This window comes from Phoenix dactylifera, chromosome 13 (assembly GCF_009389715.1).
Source record: "Phoenix dactylifera cultivar Barhee BC4 chromosome 13, palm_55x_up_171113_PBpolish2nd_filt_p, whole genome shotgun sequence".
Taxonomy (NCBI): domain Eukaryota; kingdom Viridiplantae; phylum Streptophyta; class Magnoliopsida; order Arecales; family Arecaceae; genus Phoenix; species Phoenix dactylifera.
Window position 1 is genome coordinate 8,264,369 of NC_052404.1, and position 25,564 is coordinate 8,289,932.

The following is a 25,564-nucleotide window of genomic DNA, read 5'->3' on the forward strand; positions in this document are numbered from 1 at the left end:
AGCAAGAGTGGTCATCCATGTTATCCCCCTTTTTTTTTGTTTTTTTTGTGTGGTCAAAACGGCATTTCAATTCCAATAAATCAAGTTTGAGCACATCCTGCCAAATCAGAGAAAAGTAAACAAAGCAACAAGTGGAGAACACCCCCTAAACTCGTCCAGATGACGTCCCCAAATGACTTGCCACGTATGAGGCTACCCAGTCTGCAGCTCTGTTCACCTCACCAAATACATGACCAATATGGACAGCGCGCATTTCCTGAACCAATCTGCGGATCTCTCAAATCAACGGATGACTGTCACCATACCTATCCACTCCCCGTATCCAGTCAATCACCGTGGCAGAGTCTCCCTCAATACACAATCTGTTGGTACCCAGCATACATCTCGCATACCGGATGCCCTCCCAAGCAGCCCGTAGCTCCGCCCCAATAACAGACAAACCAGGTGTACTCCGACCTCCAGCTACAATCAGTCTGCCATAATGGTCCCTAACAACAAAGCCTTCTCCCTCAGAGGCTCTATCCATCGCCATACCGCCATCAAAGTTTACCTTAAGATAACCAGGGGGTGGGGGTACCCAGGAAAAAGGAGCATACTTAGGCGCTGCAACAGCAGAAAAGGTACCCCAGATGTCCCTGGCCAACTCCGATGAAGCCGATGGAATCGCAGAAAAGACCTCCGCAGCCTGGGTCACGGCTCTGACCACCACAATCCTCGGGAGTGGCACTCTACCCTCGAACAAGCGTCCGTTCCTATTCAGCCATATGTGATAAGCTAGATAGGCAACCACTACCTCCAGTTCCACTATGCTAGGCCTTCTGGAAGAGTCCCTCAAGAACTGTAATAAATCATCCACTGACTTCCATCTCAGGAGTAACAGCGCAGACAGACAACTCCATATCTGTACCACCCTTGGACAAAGGAGTAAGACATGACATATAAACTCCTCGAGATCCGGGCAGACCTCGAGATCCATGTTATCCTCGACGTATAGACTCCTCGGGATCCAAGTTATCCTTGACGTTCCTTTTCTTGCGTCCATCAATAGCAATTTTAGAAGAAAAAGACGTACATCCGTATCTTGGAGCATTTGCCTTGCAAATCAAATGCCCTCCTCTGCCTTATCTCTGGGACATCAAATCCTTCAATTTTTCTCCCCTGTATACGCCCTCGGGTGACGGTGAGGGCCCCATGCCATCAAGCAACCTATCAATCTGACAATGAATCAAACGTTGGGTCAACCTCCAAAGTTAAGGGTGAGAGGAATGATTTCCTAAGTGCCCCACATGCACCTTTCAATGATAGCTACGTTCTGGGCGTATGGACCCAAAAGCAAACGTCAGTTTTCTACAAGACCTGCTGCATGAATGATCCCTACAGCAACTACGTACCACTATGACAACTATTACCTTTAAGCCCGTCTGTATATTTTTCCAGCCATCCATGAACGATCAATCAGTTTCAAAGTAGAATCCGAGCCTTGACTTGGTCGCCCAGGCGGCGTGCATCCTCAACTATATTCGATTGAAGAGCTGGGCAGGAGAATTTATTCTAGTGCCTGGGGTCCTCGCAGCCACCCTTCCAATGACACCATTTGAAGCTACTCATCGGAGGCCGGCCAGCAAGGGGGTGCTAACTCCATCTTCTCCAAGATGCTGCATGGGGACGGGCCTTCTACTGTTGCTTGTATTCGTTGCAGGTCTTCGTGTCAGTCATGGCACCACAGATCCCACAGACGGTATCACTCCTGCTTCTCTGTCCCTCTGTATTGTAAACTAAGATGGAAATAGAAAAGAGGGAGGTTTCTCTTTGTTGGACATGGATTCCACGTCCAAAGAATTGGGGAGTGGTCCACTGAGAGTGCTGCATTGCTATTATAGCACTGAAGTGAAGATGCCATACCTCCTATAATATCTTTGTCAGAAAGGCCCTTCTCCATATTCCAAAAGAAGTCCCTTTGTCTGTGAAAATCACAAAAAAAAGAGAGAGCATGCAGTCATGTTCCAGATTAATAGAGTTGAATCACCCCCTTGACAACATGCAACAGAAATTTTAGCAACAGGTCTCTAGATATCAATATATAGGAAAAATTTCTATCATCTGCTTGGTTCGAAATTAGGAACTTCTATTAGTAATTTAGCAAGTTAATCAGACACCTTTCTTTCAGTCTGGGATATTTCGAGTAAACTTCGTAGATTTCTTGTTTCAAGAGAGAGTAGCACGTAAGGCTAATGATGAACCAATAAATCACCTACAGCTGCTGCTCTTCGATCTCTAATGGATGCATGGAAGAACACACCACCAAGTTGGGGGCAGTCAGATGATCCCTGTGGTACACCATGGGAAGGCGTCCGCTGCAGAAATTCAAGAGTGACCGTCATGTAAGGTTCTTCTGAACTTGTCATGAGCTTATACTGCTGCAATCCCCTTACTAGCCCATCATATTTTCAGGACTCTGTCGACGATGGGTCTCAAAGGTACATTAAGTGGTGACATAGCGCAACTCAGCGAACTCGAATCCCTGTAAGTTTGATACTGCAGCTCTGGTAAAATTGAATTATCACAATTCCTCATGGATGCAATACCATGTAAGCTGGCATTAAAAAATTGTGAATTTGACTATATTTAACCTCCTGGATCAAATACATAGTGATTTAAATATCAATATAATGGCACACCTGTAATATGCCATTTTTTGATGCAAATTGCCACAACCGACGTCAAAATCATTAGCACTTATCAAAATTCAGCATCCTATAAAGGTCTAATGAATAATGTCTAAACATTTTTAAGTAAAGCACAGTTATATAAATCCGGATTTTAACAATGGTACCTGCAGGGACCTGTCCTACAATAATGAGCTTAGAGGCCAACTTACTGAAAATATTGGAAACCTGAAGAAGCTCACCACCTTGTAAGTTCAACAGGCCTGTCACCAGGACCAGCCTACTCCCATTCAAGCTTATCTAGTTATTTTGAAATTTTCTTGACCCTCACAGCTTTCCTATTTCACAGAAGCTTGGCTGGCTGCAGCTTCAGTGGTAAAATCCCAGATGAAATAGGAGATCTAGAAAAGCTCTCATTCCTGTAAGATTTATTGTAACATTCTTATTCTGCTCCACATCAGTATTTTTCTAACTGAAAAATTAACAGGTTAAAAGATTTGATTTTTTCTTCTTCTTTTTTTACCCATCTATGTTTTCCTGTCTTTGTATTTTTATTCCAGAGCTCTCAATTCAAATAAGTTCACTGGTACGATACCTGCTTCCCTGGGAACCCTTTCCAAGCTCTACTGGTTAGATGTGGCAGACAATCAGTTGACCGGGCCAATCCCCATTTCCAATAATGGAGCCCCTGGACTGGACCAGCTTTTAAACACAAAGCACTTGTAAGTCCTTTGCATTTTTCATCATTCTGCTAACGATGGTGTATATTAACAATCTATAGACAATACCATATTACTTGTGTGTAATGAAGATCTGTCTCTAATTGTGTGCTAAACAGTCATTTTAACAAGAATCAGCTATTAGGTCCCATCCCTGAACAGCTCTTCAGCTCAAATATGACGCTGATACACATGTAAGCTGCTATCTGCCTGTTGCCAGTTTCCTTCTCTTAGCTCTATATATACTTTCAGAATTCCTGATGGTTATCTTTGGGCAGACTTTTTCATGGAAATCAACTTACTGGGGAGATTCCAGCTTCCATAGGACTAGTAAAATCTCTGCAAGTTCTGTAAGTGTCTTCCAACCCCATATGTCTCCAGTTCTACTATCACATCAACAGGCAATCGCTTTCCCTAATTCCTTCTATTATATAGGGTGGAACGATCATAATTTGCCTTTTTGTAACAGGAGACTTGACAGAAATTTTCTGAAGGGCTCGGTTCCGTCAAATATTAACAGCCTAACAAATATCAATGAACTGTAAGATGTCTATTAACCAATCAAAATTTAACAAAAAGAAAATCAGATATAGTTGCTAAAGTTAAAAGCTTACTGTTTTTCCCTATTGGCATCTTTTAGTAATTTAGCAAACAACCAGTTAAGTGGACCAATGCCAAATCTAACTGGGATGAACTCCCTCAATCATGTGTAAGAACTCAACTATGTTATACTCGTGCTTTCTTGCTCTGCCCCTTCATTTTCACAATTAACGAGTAATTGGCAATACCCTCAAATGATCCACAGGGATTTAAGCAACAACAAATTTGATTCTTCAGAAAGCCCAGCTTGGTTCTCACAAATAGAATCTCTCACTGCTCTGTAAGTTCTCTGACTGCTCATGATAATTGTAAACCAAGAAATTTTGATAAATAGCTGACAGTCTTAGCCAACTTGCTGGTGGTCCCCGAGAGTGATACAATCCGGAAGGCTTTATGGGCAAGTGCCAGAAAAGCTGTTCAGCTTTCCTCAAATACAGGAAGTGTAAGTGTGCCATGACAAATGATTGGCTAGAAAGTTGAAGAAATCCAATGAAAAAGCATGACAAATACTGATTTATTACAAACTATTTGATTGTTGTAAACCTTTGACAGAATACTTGATGACAACAAATTCAATGGTACCCTTGCCATGGGCAACAGCATCAGCCAGCAATTACAGATTGTGAGCTTCAAAAATAACGCCCTTGACTCAGTCACTCTGCAGCCCAGATATAACATGACTTTAATGTGAGAGTTCCAACAAACCAGCCTATTATCACTGAGCAATGAAGTGCACTTTTGTTCTGCCCGTCACTATCTTTTTGTTAATACCTTCATTCCCTGCTAATTGCAGACTTGCTGGAAACCCTGTGTGCAATAATCAGCCCTCAGATACTACCTATTGCAGCCTTCAGCAAAAGCAATCATTACCTTACTCCACCAGTCTCGCCAATTGTGGTCCGAAGCAATGTCCCCCAGATCAGAGTCTCAGCCCTTCAAAATGCAACTGTGCTTATCCATACGAGGGAGTGATGTTTTTCGTAGGACCTAGAATCCGAGATGTGACAGACAGCACATTGTTCCAAGAGATGGAGAGGACCATGTCGATAAAACTTGGCCTAGAACCTGGCTCAGTGTTTCTTGAAAACCCATTCTTCAGTGGTGATTCTTATCTGCAGTTGCAAGTAAAACTCTTCCCGTCCGATGGAAGGTACTTCAACCGGTCTGAGATTCTGAGAATTGGGTTTGATCTGAGCAACCAAATCTACAGACCTCCAGAAAGTTTTGGACCATACAATTTCATTGCATCACCATACCCTTTCCCAGGTGTCTACTCGATTCCTTACTTGGCCAAATAAACCAAATGAACTTCTTATACTGAACAAAACTTATGCTCCAGATGTGGAAGGAAGACCCTCAATGAGCCCTGGTTTGATCACTGGAATATCAGTTGGCTGTGCTCTCCTTGTTCTTGGACTTGTAGGAGCAGGAGTCTATGCCTTGAGACAGAAGAAACGGGCACAAAGAGCAATGGAACTAAGTAAACCTTTTGGTAATGTGCCTCATGAAACATGTCATTTAAAATAGTTTTCTTCAGCAAGTGAAGCATTTATCCATTAGAGAAGGCAGCATGCGTCGAATTGCAACCTCACACAGATCGGCCAGCAGGCTTATTATCTTAGACTAAAAATCACAGACCCACCAATATTCACACAATTGCTAGATACCTTTTTCATCTGCTAATGTACCTTATTTTATACGGTCCTAAATTAAAGCTCCATGGAAACACCAAAAGTTTTCTGACTATATTCCTTACATTTCAGCATCATGGACTCGCAGTGGTGAAGATAGTGGTGGTGCACCACAATTGAAAGGAGCAAGATGGTTTTCATTTGATGAACTAAAGAAAAGCACCGACAATTTTTCAGAAACTAATCAAATTGGATCAGGCGGATATGGAAAGGTAACATCTTGATAACTCATATGTCAAAAATAATTCATTCAGAAAATCCAATATATTGGGAATGTATGTCGAATATTCAGTATATTCTATTTCCTCATCAGGTCTCTAGAGGATTGCTTTCCAGCGGGCAACTAGTTGCAATCAAGAGGGCACAAGAGGGATCTAAGCAAGGCGCACTTGAGTTCAAGACTGAAGTTGAGTTGCTATCTAGGGTTCATCACAAGAATCTAGTAACACTTGTAGGTTTCTGCTTTGAGCAAGAGGAGCAGATGCTGGTATATGAGTTCATGCCTAATGGAACGCTACGTGAAAGCTTGTCTGGTATGTTCCCCAAAAATATCTCAAAAAAATTCCTCACAATTAGTTCTTTATAGTTGTTTATATCCTTTGTTGCTGCAATAAAAGGGAAGAGTGGAATAAAACTGGACTGGAAGAGTAGACTCCGCATTGCACTAGGCTCAGCAAGAGGATTAGCTTATCTTCATGAACTTGCTGATCCTCCAATAATTCACAGAGATGTTAAGTCAAGTAATATCCTATTGGATGAGAACTTTACTGCAAAGGTTGGAGATTTTGGCCTCTCAAAATTGGTATCAGACAGTGAAAAAGGATATGTTAGTACACAAGTAAAAGGAACATTGGTGAGCGACGTTCTATGTTTATTGTCTTCCTTTTTTAACCAGCATCTTGCTATGTCGGATGCCTCTGTTTATCTTTCTGTCATACATTGAAAAAGAACCATTTGTAGCAAATATCACAAGGTGTGCTAAGGGATTGAAATGATAATTACATTAGAACTTGATTGAATTTATGCATCTAAGAATTTGACATAATCAGACCAAAAGATAGTATTCTTATCCTTTCTATTCCATCTTTACAGGGTTATCTAGATCCGGAGTATTACATGACACAACAGCTGACAGAGAAGAGTGATGTTTATAGCTTTGGGGTGGTGATGCTAGAGGTGGTAACAGCCAGGCAACCACTAAAGAAGGGCAAGTATATTGTTCGTGAGGTCGAGATGGCAATAAATAAAAATGATGAAGAGTACTATGGTCTCAAGGAGATAATGGATCCCATAATTCATAATACAACATATCTCATAGCCTTCAGACAATTCATAGAATTGGCCATGTCCTGTGTCAAACAATCAGCTGCAGACCGCCCAACAATGAGCAATGTTGTAAAGGAAATTGAGATGATGTTGCACAATGATGGTCAGGACACAAACTCAACTTCAGCATCTCCATCTGCCACAGACATTGAAAAAACAAAGGGTGATCTTGAAACACAGCTGCTGATACGCCTCTGATACATAGGTTTTTATGATTATTTTGATTGAAGCTCAACTGATATACTGAACTTAACCTGCTGAGATAAAACTTCACTAAAGCTTCACTAATTTCACTGATATGCTGACTAATACGCCCTTGATACGCTAACTCACATGCTGATGAGGATGATGTGAAGAGATGGAGCTGAGCTGGAGCTGAGGAGGAAGCTTAACTACTAACTAACTTCAGTTAATCAGTTCAACTGATAACTGAATTCAATTGGATTAGTTGAATCCAACTGGTTAAGTTAGTTTCAGACTTACTTATAAATTGATATATTCATGATGTAATCAGGAAACTTCCGGTAAGCGTCGGCGGGATTTTTACCGATGCTTATTAGCTATGAAAAATGCCGGTAAAAGTTACTATTCCTATAGTGTGATTACTATTCCTACAACAACTACCACTACGACAACTACTACCATAAGTACCATAATGACTATGACCACGACCATTATGACCACTAGTACTAATAGAATTATTATTATTTTCATCACCAAGACATGGCTCTTGATCCGCAGCTAATACGAGTGAATGCATATATCATTAACCAAAAATTTTATCCTCAGAATTTATATTAACATTGACTACTAGCGACTTCTAATCCTCCGAAGACGACAAGTTTCACGGTGGTGAAACATTTCTTTAAAGGTTTCCAAAGTTTGTTATTGGAATTTTTTTTTCCCCTCCCTTTGTAATCAAATACTAGAAAAGCGGAGCAACCTTTTTACGTGGAAAAAGATTTTTGGCTCCAAGTTGACAATAGCCCAGAACCTCGTGAAGTCTTTGCACCAGCCTATCGCCCTCTTGTTACGAGGGCTATTCGCTGCACGACCGGAGCATCCCCTAATAAAAAACCTCTCCTCCTTGGCATCCCTCTAAGCCCGTCTATATATTTTTCCAGCCATCCATGAACGATCAATCAGTCTCAAAGTAGAATCCGAGCCTGGACTTGGTCGCCCGGGCGGCGTGCATCCTCCAACCATACTCGGTTGAAGAGCCGGGCAGGAGAATTTATTCTAGTGCCCGGGGTCCTCGCAGCCACCCTTCCAATGACACCATTTGAAGCTACTATAATTGACATCCACCACCACCTCCTGGAACAGTTGCCTCGTCAGTGGGGATTGCCGTAGGAAAAAAGGGAACGGTGGAACCACTCCAATCTCCTTCGATCCTGAAATGATTGTTCCACAGACCCAACAAAAGTGAGTGTGTGTGTGTGAGAGAGAGATACAGATAGAGATAGAGAGAGAGAGAGAGCCTCTCGAGACAATCCATTGTTAATTAGCTTTGAAGATAAGACGAGGCTTTTTGGGCAAAGCATCCTTTGCCAACTTCCAATCTCGTCATTTGATTCCCGCAAGCTATAAGCCATGATGGAGGGGATCATGGCATGGTAGTTGCTAGTTCCTCCTGTGCTGACCCACTAAACTAAGTGGCTTCTAATACCAGGCTGATCATCGGAGGCCGGCGGCAAGGGGGTGCTAACTCCATCTTCTCCAAGCTGCTGCATGGGGACAGAACTTCTACTGTTGCTTGTATTCGTTGCAGGCCTTCGTGTCAGTTATGGCACCACAGATCCCACAGACGGTATTACTCCTGCTTCTCTGTCCCTCTGTATTGTAAACTAAGATGGAAATGGAAAAGAGGGAGGTTTCTCTTAGTTGGACATGGATTCCACGTCCAAAGAATTGTGGAGTGGTCCACTGAGAGTGCTGTATTGCTATTATAGCGCTGAAGTGAAGATGCCATACCTCCTATAATATCTTTGTCAGAAAGGCCCTTCTCCATATTCCAAAAGAAGTCCTTTCGTCTGCAAAAATCACAAAAAAAAAAAACATGCAGTCATGTTCCAGATTAATAGAGTTGAATCACCCCCTTGACAACATACAACAGAAATCAATATTTAAGGAATATTTCCATCATCTGCTTGGTTCGAAATTAGGAACTTCTATCAGTAATCTAGCAAGTTATTCAGACACCTTTCTTTCAGTCTGGGATATTTCGAGCAGACTTCGTAGATTTCTTGTTTCAAGAGAAAGTAGCACGTAAGGCTAATGATGAACCAATAAATCACCTACAGCTGCTGCTCTCCGATCTCTAATGGATACATGGCAGAACACACCACCAAGTTGGGGGCAGTCAGATGATCCCTGTGGTACACCATGGGAAGGGGTCGGCTGCAGAAATTCAAGAGTGACCATCCTGTAAGGTTCTTCTGAACTTATCATGAGCTTATACTGCGGCAATCCCCTTACTGACCCATCATATTTTCAGGAAACTGTCAACGATGGGTCTCAAAGGTACATTAAGTGGTGACATAGGGCAACTCAGTGAACTCCAATCCCTGTAAGTTTGATACTGCAGCTCTGGTAAAATTTGAATTATCACAATTCTTCACGGATGCAATACCATGTAAGCTGCCATTAAAAAATTCTGAATTTTACTATATTTAACCTCCTGGATCAAATGTGATTTAAATATCAATATAATGGCACACCTGTAATATGCCATTTTTGGATGCAAATTGCCACAACTGACATCAAACCATTAGCACTTATCAAAATTCAGCATCATATAAAGGTCTAATGAATGATGTCAAAACCTTTTTAAGTAAAGCACGGTTATATAAATCCAGATTTTAACAATGGTACCTGCAGGGACCTGTCCTACAATAAGGAGCTTGGCGGCCAACTTACTGAAAATATTGGAAACCTGAAGAAGCTCACCACCTTGTAAGTTCAACAGGCCTGTCACCAAGACCAGCCTACTCCCAATCAAGCTTATCTAGTCATTTTGAAGTTTCCTTGACCCTCACAGCTTTCCTATTTCACAGAATCTTGGCTGGCTGCAGCTTCAGTGGTAAAATCCCAGATGAAATAGGAGATCTAGGAAAGCTCTCATACTTGTAAGATTTATTGTAACAATCTTATTCTGCTCCACATCAGGATTTTCTAACTGAAAAATTAATAGGTTAAAGGATTTGATTTTTTCTTCTTTTTTTTACCCACTCATGTTTTCCTGTCTTTGGATTTTTTTTTCCAGAGCTCTCAATTCAAATAAGTTCACTGGTACGATACCTGCTTCCCTGGGAACCCTTTCCAATCTCTACTGGCTAGATGTGGCAGACAATCAGTTGACCGGGCCGATCCCCATTTCCAATAATAGAGCCCCTGGACTGGACCAGCTTTTACACACAAAGCACTTGTAAGTCCTTTGTATGCTTCATCACTCTGCTAACGATGTTGTATATTAACAATCTATAGACAATACTATATTACTTGTGTGTAATGAAGATCTGTCTCTAATTGTGTGCCAAACAGTCATTTTAACAAGAATCAGCTATCAGGTCCCATCCCTGAACAGCTCTTCAGCTTAAATATGTCACTGATACACATGTAAGCTGTTATCTGCCTGTTGCCCGTTTCCTTCTCTTAGCTCTATATATCAAGGAATGCCGTACCGGTCCGTACCGGCCGGTACGGGCCGGTACGTACCGGTCCGGTCCCTGACCGGTACCGGACACAGATGAAAACCGGTATTTCCGGTTTTCTTCTGTGAACCGGCCGGTACGGAGACCGTACCGGCCGGTACCGCTTGGTACCGGCCTCGTACCGGTGCGAACCGGCCGGTTCGCACCGGTACGGTGTTTTTTTTGGGGGGGGGGGGGACCACAGCGCCTCGCTGTGGTTTTTTTTTTTTTTTATGGGAAAGAAAGTGGTCCGGACCGGTACCGTACCGGTCCGGCCGGCCACCGGTACGCCGATCCAGCCGGCCACCGGTACGCCGATCCGGACCGGAACGGCGGACCTTGCTATATATACTTTCAGAATTCCTGATGGTAATCTTTGGGCAGACTTTTTGATGGAAATCAACTTACTGGGGAGATTCCAGCTTCCATAGGACTAGTAAAATCTCTGGAGGTTCTGTAAGTGTCTTCCAACCCCATATGTCTCCAGTTCTACCATCACATCAACAGGCAATCGCTTTCCCCACTTCCTTCTATTGTATAGGGTGGATCGATCATAATTTGCCCCTTTGTAACAGGAGACTTGACAGAAATTTTCTGAAAGGCTCAGTTCCGTCAAATATTAACAGCCTGACAAATATCAATGAACTGTAAGATATCTAGTAACCAATCAAAATTTAACAAAAAGAAAATCAGATATAGTTGCTAAACTGAAGAGCTTACTGTTTTTCCCTATTGGCATCTTTCAGCAATTTAGCAAACAACCAGTTAAGCGGACCAATGCCAAATCTAACTGGGATGAACTCCCTCAATTATGTGTAAGAACTCAACTATGTTATACTAGTGCTTGCCCTGCCCCTTCATTATCACAATTAACAAGTAATTGGCAGTATCCTCAAATGATCCACAGGGATTTAAGCAACAACACATTTGATTCTTCCGAAAGCCCAGCTTGGTTCTCACAAATAGAATCTCTCACTGCTCTGTAAGTTCTCTGACTGCTCATGATAATTGTAAACCAAGTAATTTTGATAAATAGCTGACAGTCTCAGCCAACTTGCTGGTGGTCACCCAGAGTGATACAATCCGGAAGGCTTTATGGGCAAGTGCCAGAAAAGCTGTTCAGCTTCCCTCAACTACAGCAAGTGTAAGTGTGCCATGACAAATGATTGGCTAGAAAGTCGAAGAAATCCAATGAAAAAGCATGACAAATACTGATTTATTACAAACTATTTGATTGTTGTAAACCTTTGACAGAATACTTGATGACAACAAATTCAATGGTACCCTTGCCATGGGCAACAGCATCAGCCAGCAATTACAGATTGTGAGCTTCAAAAATAACGCCCTTGACTCAGTCGCTCTGCATCCCGGATATGACATGACTTTAATGTGAGAGTTCCAACAAACCAGCCTATTATCACTGAGCAATGAAGTGCATTTTTGTTCTGCCCATCACTATCTTTTTGTTAATACCTTCATTCCCTGCTAATTGCAGACTTGCTGGAAACCCTGTGTGCAATAATCAGCTCTCAGATACTACCTATTGCAGCCTTCAGCAAAAGCAATCATTACCTTACTCCACCAGTCTTGCCAATTGTGGTCCGAAGCAGTGTCCCCCAGATCAGAGTCTCAGCCCTTCAAAATGCAACTGTGCTTATCCATACGAGGGAGTGATGTTTTTCAGAGGACCTAGATTCCGAGATTTGACAGACAGCACATTGTTCCAAGAGCTGGAGAGGACCATGTGGATAAAACTTGGCCTAGAACCTGGCTCAGTGTTTCTTAAAAACCCATTCTTCAGTGGTGATTCTTATCTGCAGTTGCAAGTAAAACTCTTCCCGTCCGATGGAATGTACTTCAACCGGTCTGAGATTCTGAGAATTGGGTTTGATCTGAGCAACCAAACTTACAAACCTCCAAAAAGTTTTGGACCATACTATTTCATTGCATCACCATACCCTTTCCCAGGTGTCTACTCGATTCCTTACTTAGCAAAATAAACCAAATGAACTTCTTATACTGAACAAAACTTATGCTCCAGATGTGGAAGGAAGATCCTCAATGAGCCCTGGTTTGATCACTGGAATATCAGTTGGCTGTGCTCTCCTTGTTCTTGGACTTGTAGGAGCAGGAGTCTATGCCTTGAGACAGAAGAAACGGGCACAAAGAGCAATGGAACTAAGTAAACCTTTTGGTAATGTGCCTCATGAAACATGTCATTTAAAATAGTTTCTTCAGCAAGTGAAGCATTTATCCATTAGAGAAGGGAGCATGTGTCGAATTGCAACCTCACACAGATCGGCCAGCAGGCTTATTATCTTAGACTAAAAATCACAGACCCACCAGTATTCACACAATTGCTAGAAACCTTTTTCATCTACTAATGTACCTTATTTTATACGGTCCTAAATTAAAGCTCCATGGAAACACCAAAAGTTTTCTGACTATATTCCTTACATTTCAGCATCATGGACTCGCAGTGGTGAAGATAGTGGTGGTGCACCACAATTGAAAGGAGCAAGATGGTTTTCATTTGATGAACTAAAGAAAAGCACCGACAATTTTTCAGAAACTAATCAAATTGGATCAGGCGGATATGGAAAGGTACGTAATATCTTGATAACTCATATGTCAAAAATAATTCATTCAGAAAATCCAATATATTGGGAATGTATGTCGAATATTCAGTATATTCTATTTCCTCATCAGGTCTATAGAGGATTGCTTTCCAGTGGGCAACTAGTTGCAATCAAGAGGGCACAAGAGGGATCTAAGCAAGGCGCACTTGAGTTCAAGACTGAAGTTGAGTTGCTATCTAGGGTTCATCACAAAAATCTAGTAACACTTGTAGGTTTCTGCTTTGAGCAAGAGGAGCAGATGCTGGTATATGAGTTCATGCCTAATGGAACGCTACGTGAAAGCTTGTCTGGTATGTTCCCCAAAAATATCTCAAAAAAATTCCTCACAATTAATTCTTTATAGTTGTTTACATCCTTTGTTACTACAATAAAAGGGAAGAGTGGAATAAAACTGGACTGGAAGAGGAGACTCCGCATTGCACTAGGCTCAGCAAGAGGATTAGCTTATCTTCATGAACTTGCTGATCCTCCAATAATTCACAGAGATGTTAAGCCAAGTAATATCCTATTGGATGAGAACTTTACTGCAAAGGTTGCAGATTTTGGCCTCTCAAAATTGGTACCAGACAGTGAACAAGGACATGTTACTACACAAGTAAAAGGAACATTGGTGAGCGACGTTCTATGTTTATTGTTTTCCTTTTTTAACCAGCATCTTGCTATGTCGCATGCCTCTGTCTATCTTTCTTTCATACATTGAAAAAGAACCATTTGTAGCAAATATCACAAGGTGCGCTAAGGGATTGAAATGATAATTACATTAGAACTTGATTGAATTTATGCATCTAAGAATTTGACATAATCAGACCAAAAGATAGTATTCTTATCATTTCTATTCCACCTTTACAGGGCTATCTAGATCCGGACTATTACATGACACAACAGCTGACAGAGAAGAGTGATGTTTATAGCTTTGGGGTGGTGATGCTAGAGCTGGTAACTGCTAGGCAACCACTAAAGAAAGGCAAGTATATTGTTCGTGAGGTCGAGATGGCAATAAATAAAAATGATGAAGAGTACTATGGTCTCAAGGAGATAATAGATCCCATAATTCAGAATACAACATATCTCATAGCCTTCAGACAATTCATAGAATTGGCCATGTGCTGTGTCAAAGAATCAGCTGCAGACCGCCCAACAATGAGCAATGTTGTAAAGGAAATTGAGATGATGTTGCACAATGATGGTCTGGACACAAACTCAACTTCAGCATCTTCATCTGCCACAGACATTGGAAAAACAAAGGGTGATCCTCGTCATCCTTACAACGATTCATTTCTTCGAAAGGATGTTAGTAGCAGTGCTTTCGAATACAGTGGCGGATACTCTCCGTCAGCAAATCCCGAACCCAAGTAGCAGATATTCTTTTCCTTTTACATGATCTTCCTTTGCTGTAGATCTCTAGTATTATTTATCAGGGTCCTAAACAAGTATATGTCGACCACTAAATGTTACTGCAGTTTGTAAGTCTAGATAATTTTCCCCTTAAAAGCAATGCCAAATATATATCGATTTGATAATCTAAGGGATATTCTAATTCTTTCAATAGTGACTTGCAATTATTATCCATAACATGTGGCTTTTCCTCACAAGAGCCATGTTTTTTAACACTTTAACCAACATTTATAATCGGCAAGTGTTTATGTTATAAGTTTTTTGCCCCTTTTTTGCAATTTCTTGATTTGTCTATCTTGTGAATTAGTCTTTCGTCTGTGTTTCCCTTCAAGGAAAGAAAAACTAACCCTCGTAGATGGTCCAAGACTAACTTATTCCGTTTTAAAGGAAACAGGACATGGTTATCAACTAGAGAATTGCACCATGCTAGCCATTTAATTCAGTCTTTTTCTAACATATGGCACACCATTCCTCAAGATTAAAACACTGTAAAGACTAGAATAACAAAAGAAATTAATTACGAGTTTATATCCTCACAGAAATTGTAGTAATTATGACATCAAGGAACAAATCAAGATGAAAAGCATTACTGACAAAGATCTAAGTTCATGTCACGGTGCATGGGAGGGCAAGAGCCTCAGGGACATACATTGGATTTAATTTTAGTAGTAAATTTTTCATATTTTTCTTTTATTTTTGGTTATTTTTAGTTTTCAATAGATTATTGTTAATCATGGGGTTGTGATTAAGAAATCTCAGATTTAGTTCATAGCTTGAGGGGTCTAGTTATGTACTGGCATTGTTAAGATGGTACTATAATCCTGGGTAGTGCCTCCCCCCAACACACCCCCCCCACCCCCCCCCCAAACAAAAAAAAAATAAAAATAAAAATAAAAAAAATAAAATAAAATAAATAAAAAAAAGAACAATTATTACTGCCTTATGATGGCTATGTTAGGGAGTTTAAGTGTCTTGTTTGGTTTTTCCCCTTTAAATAGGGGAGTTGAGCTAGGTAATGCAGAAGATAAACAAAATTCTGGGTTCACTTATATATTCTGATGTCATAGAACAAGTATAAGACTTCCACACCCTGGTATGATTCCTAGGTCTAGGAGCAAGTCTGATATTATCTTTCCTATTTCCTGTATTCGTGCTTTGACTTTCTTTGTTTTAGTTTTGTATTTTTTTGTTTAACATCTGAATTATGTCATCCTTATTTTTCTTTCAAGTACTAATCCTCAAATTCAGTTCTATCAATCTTTACACATCCCTCTATTGACCCTTAACCCCTGATAAATAAATCGATTTTTTAACAGCCCCTCCAAACCCTTTTTTTCCTTCTTTTCAAAACTTAAATCTCAGCCCCTCACTTAAACCCTAAATCTCAAATCCATAGGCTATATTCTATTTACTCAAATCCTCTTTCCTAAAGAAAACTTGCCTTGTTGGTTCACACTATATGAAAAACCAGATCTGACTTTTGAATGAACAGCAAGGCATTAAATATATTCCTAAGCACCTCCAAACCCTCTTATTTCCTGTCTCATCCCCGGTTTCAATTTTTTAAGATTTGTCACCCAATCTAATATCAACTTTCCATTGAAATTCCAGCTTCATCGTTTATTTTTAATCAGAACTCAGGTCTGAATTGAATTTTCCAGCAAAATGCATGTTAACTTCAGTCCTAATCTCCTAATCCCCAATAGGTTTCCTTCTGTAGATGGTCCTACATCAATAACAGCATGACTTGCACAGGATGGAACATACACAACCTTTTGCTTAACTATTATTGCTAATAAATGATGCGTAATGTATCTGAAGAAAGATCAAAATTAACTAGTGATTCTCATTCAAGGCCAAGCATTCCTTGAGAACAGTATGAGGGTTAAATAATCAATGTATAAGCACTAGAAGCATAGAAAGCACGAGCCTAGCAGCCAAAAAGGTACCCAGATCTATCTTCAGAAGATCTTTTATATTGCATGAGCAGGAGAGGTCCACCATGATGCCATTTATATCCTCAAGAAAGTCCTTATCCTTTATGGAAGACCTAATAACTCACCCCCATCGAGCATGAGCAATTCATGCTAATTTTTTAACGTTCAAGCCATTTTGTGAAATCCCTTTTCTTATCCTTTTTTTTGGTTTTATTTTGTGGGGGAGGATGTTGAAGATCATGTAACGAGCTACGATGGTATTGTTCGATCATTAATTCGATTAAGCTAATTCTTGATATGAAATAAATCGTAGTTGATTGCAAACTATAAACTCATGCATCGAAAACTTAAATACCAGCATTACTACAAATCACCCCTTCTGACAATGACAGAACCAAATGTTCCACCATTTAAGTTAGGCATATAACATTTTGAACGACATCACCAAAATAATCTAGCATGCGTATGAAAGGAGTAGCATGGTAGTAGGTCAATTCTGGATTTCACTTCATCGACCCTTGCCAAAAACTATGGCCAAAGAAAGCCCGTGACTTGAGTAGCTGACTGTTTTACCCTATCAAATAGTCCACTTGTGCAAAAAAATGCAAAGGACTAACAATGAACTAATGTATTTATTAGCTTATAAATTCCTAGCCATTGAATTTCATTTCCATTACATGAATATGGATTGCAAAACTCTTATCTGAATCTGCAGCCTCGCAAGATAAAAAAAGCGGCCGAGGTCACATGATTTTTTTCAGGAAAGAAGGAAAAAAGTGCACAGGGACAGGTTATTTCAAATGAAATAAGAACTTTTAAAATCAAGCGCACACACAGACATATCAGTTTCAATCACATTAAAGAAGATCCAATCCATTCATAGTTTAAAATAACAACTACAGGCTGAAAAAGGCATCATACATGCATAATATTTGCTTAAATTTCATGATCAAAGATCCTTTTTTCCTCTCTCTGTCCAAGTAGAGCAGTCCAGTAACATCAATTGCTTGGTATTGGTGTAAAAAGTTAATATCACAAACTGAGAGAAGCAAAGAAACACAATCATGGCCTCAAAGAGGAAAGGATACTTTTCTGGCGGTCGCAAACTTAAGTAAATCACATGGAGTATAAAGGAGCACAACAATGGCAAGATCATAAGTGCTCTCTTTCTGATAGAGAAACTGTTTGCTCTCATCCCACTTCTTCCATCAGGTGAGTAGAAAATAAAACCAAAGAGAGCAAGAACAGAAACGTATTGCAATATTAAACGATCACGGCAAAGAAGAGGGTACATGGAAAGCAGGGCATAATACATCAACCACCCAAACAGTAGAGGCTCTTCAAGTGCTAAAAGGCTTGCAGGTAAAAGAGGCAGCAGAATTGACTTCTCGTGCACTATCAGTTCCCCACATACAAAAAGAAAATTAAGTATTAAAAACTTAAACATTAACATGATATCAAGTTGTGACTGATTATAGACAGTGTTAAAGGAGATCAATGCCTTAGGAACATACCTTGGTAAGAGAACAGGTAGAAGGAAAATGAACTATTAAGCAAAGCATAAAGGAAACCACGATCGCTTGGAGCCTTTACTTGCTGAATAAATGAGGGCAGGAATGCTGAGATAGTGGTGATGAAACTAAGAAACTTCATTGACTGTGTTGTGAACAGTCTCTTCCACTTAATGAAAATCGAGGTGCTACACCAAAAGTTGGCGACATAATCTTCATATATTCCTCTCTCAAAGGGGGCTAATCGAGAAAGAACCTGTTTATGATCATGAAAAAGACTAGTTATAACTTCAGTTAATATGAGATAAAAAAAAGTGGACAACCTCATGAAATTAGCCAGTTAAAACTAGGATTGTGAAACAGCAAGTTGAGCAAGGCATATAGCTGAACGTACTAAGTCACATAATGAATCTAGGAGCTATTGCAAAGCATGGTTTCAGATTTTGATCAATTAAGAAGACAAAACAAATAATACATTAATCAGTAATAATGTGAGAAGAAACAGAAACAGGGCGTTTTACCTCCATCACTGCTTCCAGAGAATATAAATAAGGCTGCCAAACAAGTGCAAATGTTCCCATGACCACTAAGCCCAGTTTCATGACTTCAAAAATTGGATTCTGACGCCTAAGGCATTTTCCCAGAAGATGGCTGAAAAATGCTGGTGCGAAATATAAACTCATCTGAAAACAGATGAATATATATCACAAAATAGCAAAGCTAAACAATATGATAACCTAAAATAAAGTAGTTGTCAGTGTAAAAATATGATAGCCTAAAATAAAGATGTTGTCAGTGTAAATAATTGTTATAGAACTAGATATTTTTCATGATTCTTCTCTTATGGCAGTTGAATATGTTATTAACTTAAAAACCTTATAGAAAAGGTTACAGTCAAGGAAGAAAGGCTGGTCGGATTGGATACTTCACCTAAATATTAAGTTGACCAAGTTGATTATCAGCAAAAGTAGAAAAGTAATTTTGGTTTATGGAGTTTGGAGTGCAAATTTATCTGAAAACCATTAAACAATGATCAAATTTGCTTTTTAAGAGCATCAAAAGTCCACCTTTTAAAGGTCATTATGCTCAACCAAGTGGCTTATTAGAGGACATCATGTAAACAATCGCCAGATTGATTAAATGCTGATTTCAGACCTCGAAACGCCGTCCCTTGAAAAGAAAAAAGAAAAAGGAAAGAAAGAAAGAACAGCAAGGGAGGACCTGTTTGTGATTGATGGCAAGACTGAAGAGGGCAGAGGCAACAAGCTCATTCTCCGACAAGACAGCAGCGATGGCTCCGAGTGTTAATCCAAGGCTGATGCAATTATACTGACGCGGAAGCGCCATAAGAAAAAAACCAGCAGAAAATGAGCACTACAAACATCATCACACAATTAAAAGACCCCCTACAAATATCTAACCTGGAAATGGCCGTGATCAATGAGGATCAAACAAGGGTTGAGCAGAATCATGGCGAGCAGCCATGGCGCCGACCCTCCTTCTTTATCACCACCGACACCGCGACGACAGTAAACCCAAACAAAGTAGAGAGCAGCCGGAAAGAAGACGAGAAAGTCCGATGACAGCACCGTCCACCTCATCAGCAGCTTCCTACATAAAAAGCCCACAAATCCAGCACAAAGACTCGATCTTTACCACCATACAACGAAAGAAGCATAAAAAGAACCAATCTTTACCCAAAAAAGAGCGAAAAAAAGGAGGAAAAGAAGAGAAAAAGAAGAGGAAAAGGGTAAGAATGGATGAGGGATTACAAGGCCGGGGACTCGAAACCGCGAGAAAGGGAGAGGGCAAGGGCGGCGGGGAGGGAGGCGTTGAGAAGCAGGGCGTGGGCGAGGCTCTGGTATGCGGTGAGGGGGGGGTAGTCGAGGCCCCAGTAGGCGAGGTCGTTGGCGGAGGTGTTGCGGTACCACTCCGAGGCCGGTGTGTGGAGGGTGATCTCCATCCAGTGCCGCTGCGCCTCGTAGTCGCCGTACTTGGGCGGCGTCCCCTCGCCGGAGTAAGGCCCCACCGAGACCATCACGCGCACCAGGAGTGCGAACAGGGCCACCGCCCCGGCCGTCGGCGCCGTCAGGACCGTCGTCGACCAGGGGAATCCGCCGTCGCGCCTACCAGCGTTATCCGCCAGCGTAGTCCTCTTCGCCTTCTTCGCCATCGGTGGCGGTCGCCCCCTTTTGCTGGATCTCCTACTCGAAATCAAGGAGTTCGGCTCTTTATTTATCGACCTACGGGTCCTGCGGATCCGTGCTGTGATTTATTGGCAAATCTTAATTTTAATAGTTTTTGAATTTTATTTTAAATTTTATTTTTTTTAATATTTTTTTAGAATAATTATTTTTATTCTTTAATGGTTACCGACTCTTATTTTTAATGGGTATTGATTTTTTAATTTGGATAGGAATCCAACATCCTACGATGCTCTATTTATTTTTAATGTCTCTTTAGTACGCGGCACGAGAAAAAAGAGAGAGCGAGGGAGTAAGTTGGAGCACTTTTATGGAGCTTCTTTTTTTAATAAAATATTTTTTTCTTATTATTTTTTTCCTTATCTCTTTTCTATTTTTTGTTTGGTGTTTGTATAGGTTTTGGGTTGGCATGGTCAGATTTATTCCACGTAGCATACCATTCTACATAGCATCAGAATGAGGTTGAAGAGTAGTCGAGCGGTTTTAAAGCACAGTTTTTGGAGCGATAACTTGATCATTGGTGGTTCATGTATTCGTAGCCCGACGTGGTTGAAGAACATTCAATCTTTCATTGTGCGGTGGCGCAAGTGTCTGGACTCTTATTTAATGATTTAAGAGGTGAATCATCATGTCTAATGCTACTATCTTCTATCTCAAAAGGTTCAACATGCGTAACCTCATTGACATCAATATAGCTGCTTTGCCACACTACTTTTCTGCTTAAGTTAAACAATAACTGTTTTCTAATTTGAAAGGCTATTGTCAACTTTTATTTGAAAGAACAAGATTTATAGAATATTTTAGATAAGTTAAAGACGATGCCGATAGATACTCTCAATAACGATGTTGCGAGAGGAAAGTGGAATATGAAATCTAGAAAGATAATGTGGATTAATCAAGTTTCAATTGATAGAAAAAATTATCTCCATATTCAGGATATAAAGGAGCTGAAGAAAGCATGGGATGTTTTTGCGACCATCCGCTCAAACTCTAGCAAGGTGAGACATCTTAAACTAAAGTTGCCTGAAAAGTGGATTTTAGTTCCAGATTTTTCTAAAAATTTAGAAAAAGATCATAATTAGTTTAATGATGAAGATTTGAAGTAGGGAGAGTTGAATCAGTTAGAGACTAGTTCGTAGTTCGAAAGACTCGGAGCATAGTATAGTTGATCAATTCAAGGATCAATAAAGTCTAACAAAGAATCTGGAGCAGGATGAGATTGATTAAGTGGATGTTATATCAAGTTCAGAAGAGAATGTGATTGAAAAATAAATTGATTTTGAAATTGCTTAGGAAGAGTCAAAAGATGTTGTAGTTGATCCGTCCGTAGATTCCCAAACCAAGGAATTAAATAATGTGGAAGAGTTTTATGTCAAAACTATCCAAGATATGGATGTTTTATATGGAGATTTAGTCAGCCATGAGGTTGAAATACTGACTAATTTTAAAGTAGTTTCAAAGATCAAGTAGAAATAAGATATGCTTGATGGAGATGATTCATATTGTGCCTTTGCATTCGATAAGGTTTTTGGTACATCAATTAATTTTGAAGCTACTCCAAAGTTCGAGCTATTAGAAGGCTCTATGCACGAGGATTTGATTTCGTATGTAAAAGCAAGCTATATGTAGGTACTTAAAGCTACTCAAGTGGAGGTAATGGTCGATGCTCACATTGATTGGAACTGGCAACTAATGTTCATTAGCGTAAACTAGACGTTTTATAGAATCTCAACATAGTGACCATTAAGCCAATACTGAGAAGAAGTGTTGGAGAATATTATCAATTTCGATATATACATCGAAAAAGGATGAGCCGTCAACTAATTATTGTTCTAGCCAATGAAAGAGTTTTATTATTCAATTATTAGTTTGACAAGTTATTACATATTGTTGTTACTGCGGCAATATTGGTAATGGCTGCTGTGGCATTTCATGATATCGACAAGTTTAATATTATTGGCATGGACTTCGCAATGAAAGGGAACATTGAGATTCATTGCCAAGTCCCAATCTTATTAGGATTCCTGTTTAGTTGGTCATTAATTTTAATAACTTTGGAATTTTATTTTTAGTTTTATTCTACTTAGCTATTACTTTTAGAATAGTTATCTTCATACTTTAGTGGTTATCAAGCCTTATCGTTTAGTGGGTGTTAGTTTTTAAATTTGAATAGAAATTAAATATTCCACCCATATGATGCTCTATTTAAAGACACTTTTGGTGTCTTCTTTAGTGTGTGGCGTGAGAAAAGAGAGAGAGAAAAGAGTGAGAGTTGTTCTACTTGGTGATACGTAAGAGAGTCTTTTGGTATGAATTATTTTTTTAATAAAATATTTTTTTCTCTCCCAATTATTTTTCTTCTAGCATTTTTTTTATTTTTTGTTTGGTATTTGTTCTAGATCTTAGGCCAATACAATCAATCTATGTTGCGTGCCACTCTACAATCTATTCTCCATTCAGACCTCTCTTTCATATTTCATATATGTGTCTCTCCTCGAAATTATGTATTTATTTATAGCTATTTTGAAAATGATTTAATCCAATAATTATATGCAGCTAATAAAAGGATTATCTAATTATTACATGTCAAGTTGGCCTCACATGGTCCAAGTGATGTCAAATCTTTTCAACAGCATTAAATCATAATGAACACCATTCTCATTTATCATATGAAATATGAATGAATTACATAAATTCATCATTTTTTTTTTTTGACTTTAAGCATCCGCCTACTTTGTACAACTACATGCATGAGAAGAAGTATATCAAAAACTTTCAAATACCTTGTTAAAAATTTACATGTTCACCCTCATTGGTCCCACCACTAGGATATAGACCTTTTGGCACTTGTCAAAAGACAAGCGCAAAAAAGATTTGTACTTCAAGATTATGCACTGGTATATGCAACCTCCATACGTACAAGAAAACGACTATTTTTTTATTTTTTTTTTTTGCAGACTAGATATATTCATAATCAAATTACAAGTATTATGGAAGAGAAGAAAAAAAAGACACAAAAGACTAAATGACGAATGTTATATATCATAGTTTTTTCAAATAATGTTGATAAACAGAATTGTAGCTATGTATCTTTCAAACAAATTGCACGCATTACACGTATCAAACAATCATATAAGGTTACAATCGAAGAAACTCAACATGGCCAAATACGTTTGAAGGTTTCATAGCTTATACTGGATTCACAAGAAATCCAATAAATTAACAAGTCACCTCAATTTTAACCCAAATTGGCATTATCTAACAACTAAATAGGTAGACCTGGACCATTCCATCCCTGCCCATTATGCTGAATGGCTTTTTTTTTTTTTTTTTTGGCACAACAGCAGTTCACACTCTGTGGGTGTAAATGTGGCCAACAAAATCAGAAAACAACAAAACAGATAAAGAACCCGACATTCTATCATGCTCTATCTATACGAAGCTTCCGAAATAGTGGGCCGCATAGGAGGCAACCCAATTAGCTGCACCGTTCGTTTTTCTGTAGATATATGTGGCCTGATGGGTACCACACTCCTACAGTAGTCTGTGAATATCGAGGAGCAGCGGCCTACCCTCGTCTTCACGGCCCCGGCCTTGGATCCAATCGATCAGCATTGCCCAATCGCCCTCGAGGATGAGTCGGTCCACACCCAGTGTCTGTCGGGCAAAGGAGATGCCCTCTCAGGCGGCTCTGAGCTCAACACACACCACCAAGGAGTCGAAGATCCACCGATGTATATTCACTAATTACTGCTATTCTAGTGTCAATGTATGAGAATTACTAGTATGATGGTGAGCCGACATTTGCCATGTGGAAGACTTGCATTTGGAGGAGATCCAGAATCAAATCCTGGATGGTGCTCAAAAAAATTTTAATGCTATGTATTTTAATGGTATATTCACTAATCCCACATCCACATACCCACAACGCACACAAAGTGAAGACAAATCCAAGCAAGAAAATTTCTTTTGAAGTTACTTGAAGTAAAAGCGATGCTCAACCAACAAGAGATGATGTACATGATCATTAGTTGGTATAAAATCTCTTGTATGGTTATTTACAAGAGATGTTGTACATGACCATTGCACTTGGATAGGGAAAAGCCATCATCCACTCTAATAAGATATCAAAAAACCAATTGCTATAATATTGGGCAAGTGTAAGGAATTATGAGTAATTATGAACCTGCACATGATTAGCCATTTTAAGCTAATCCAAATGAAAATTGATTAGAACATTCAACGTACACTTGCCTAATCCACTTCTCTTTTCTCTCCCTTCAAAGAGATTAAGCAGGAATGTAAAAATTGAGAGCATTTACACATATGTGGTGTGTGAAAATGAACAATGTTGGCTGTCTGGTTTAACGAATTTTTATTGTTTTCAAAGTGGTAGAAAAAGAAATCATGATTTCTATTTGACTCGTGTTAACTTCAGGATTCATGTTTTCTAGAAGGTTATTTGTGATAATTCTCTCATTAACTAAAAAATAGTCTAAAAAATCAGTCAAAAATGAGATTTTCATTTGAAGTTAAACATAGATCGGAACTATCGCATTCATGGAGCCATACCTCCTCCAAAAATTAGAAAGTTGTTTGAGGTAATACGGTGAGTTCTATATTTTTCTTTTCTTTTCTTTTCTTTTTTTATATTAGTACGTAGTTTTATTTAAAATCTAAAGTGGTTTGGGCTGTATCTTTCATGCGAACGAATGATCATTCCTCTTTTTTTTTCTTTTTTGTTTTTTTCTCTTTCTTCTGCAGAGGTCTCAGAAGCACTTGAATCACTCTCTTCAATCCATCTGCACAGATCTCAACGGGTCATTGTGCGATCCAACAGTTGCCATCGCGAAAGAAGACGAAACATTCCTTCGCGCAAAAGATGCGACCCGAAGCCCACAAGGAAGACCCCAACGCGAGGGAAAGAGCCGGGATCCTGTGCGGTGCGCGACCCGCGACCCCTTCTCCCTCCGCCCTCCTCGTTCTCCCCCCTTCCCTCCCTTCCCCAAATGGGGAAAACCGTTGGGAGGGAAAGAACGCCAAGCGCGGAGAACGAGTGAAGGAGCGCAAGGCTTTGAACGGGCGTGTGGCCCAAACCCCTCCGCCACCCTCTCTTTCTTCTCTAAAGAACTCGGAGTTACTGGGTTTCTTATAAATAAGGAGCCATTGCGAAGCCAGGTTCTA

The 25,564-nt window shown here is 39.8% G+C and overlaps 2 protein-coding genes and 1 long non-coding RNA gene across 6 annotated transcripts; 1 reads left to right on the forward strand and 2 right to left on the reverse strand.

Annotated features, from left to right (window-relative positions):
• Nucleotides 1–1,502: 1,502 nt before the first annotated feature.
• Nucleotides 1,503–14,858, forward strand: LOC103709719 (probable leucine-rich repeat receptor-like protein kinase At5g49770). 4 transcript variants are annotated; one of them, XM_039132948.1, is made up of 19 exons: nucleotides 1,503–1,738; nucleotides 9,306–9,429; nucleotides 9,500–9,571; nucleotides 9,883–9,957; nucleotides 10,059–10,130; nucleotides 10,268–10,429; nucleotides 10,546–10,620; nucleotides 11,079–11,150; nucleotides 11,270–11,341; nucleotides 11,441–11,509; nucleotides 11,602–11,676; nucleotides 11,767–11,838; nucleotides 11,949–12,083; nucleotides 12,190–12,662; nucleotides 12,736–12,888; nucleotides 13,159–13,298; nucleotides 13,404–13,623; nucleotides 13,708–13,943; nucleotides 14,183–14,858. In XM_039132948.1, exons 1-19 carry the CDS (start codon nucleotides 1,585–1,587, stop codon nucleotides 14,687–14,689), a joined length of 2,958 nt encoding a protein of 985 aa, XP_038988876.1. In that variant the 5' UTR covers nucleotides 1,503–1,584; the 3' UTR covers nucleotides 14,690–14,858. The 4 variants fall into 4 exon arrangements, with proteins under 4 accessions (XP_038988876.1, XP_038988878.1, XP_038988879.1 ...); XM_039132950.1 differs by lacking the exons at nucleotides 9,306–9,429; nucleotides 9,500–9,571; nucleotides 9,883–9,957; ... (13 more) ...; nucleotides 13,708–13,943; nucleotides 14,183–14,858 and adding exons at nucleotides 2,258–2,381; nucleotides 2,452–2,523; nucleotides 2,840–2,914; ... (13 more) ...; nucleotides 6,294–6,529; nucleotides 6,769–7,556; XM_039132949.1 differs by lacking the exon at nucleotides 1,503–1,738 and adding an exon at nucleotides 7,228–8,812.
• On the reverse strand, nucleotides 8,353–9,311 carry LOC120112897. Its single transcript, XR_005514539.1, has 2 exons — nucleotides 9,205–9,311; nucleotides 8,353–9,035 (listed from the first exon to the last, which is right to left on the reverse strand). It is a non-coding gene; the product is annotated as an uncharacterized LOC120112897 (long non-coding RNA).
• A 2,628-nt stretch (nucleotides 14,859–17,486) lies between the features above and the next one.
• LOC103709695 (probable dolichyl pyrophosphate Man9GlcNAc2 alpha-1,3-glucosyltransferase) lies at nucleotides 17,487–20,400 on the reverse strand. Its single transcript, XM_008795164.3, has 6 exons — nucleotides 19,949–20,400; nucleotides 19,598–19,787; nucleotides 19,398–19,505; nucleotides 18,698–18,859; nucleotides 18,180–18,432; nucleotides 17,487–18,060 (listed from the first exon to the last, which is right to left on the reverse strand). Exons 1-6 carry the CDS (start codon nucleotides 20,347–20,349, stop codon nucleotides 17,615–17,617), a joined length of 1,560 nt encoding a protein of 519 aa, XP_008793386.1. The 5' UTR covers nucleotides 20,350–20,400; the 3' UTR covers nucleotides 17,487–17,614.
• Nucleotides 20,401–25,564: the final 5,164 nt, after the last annotated feature.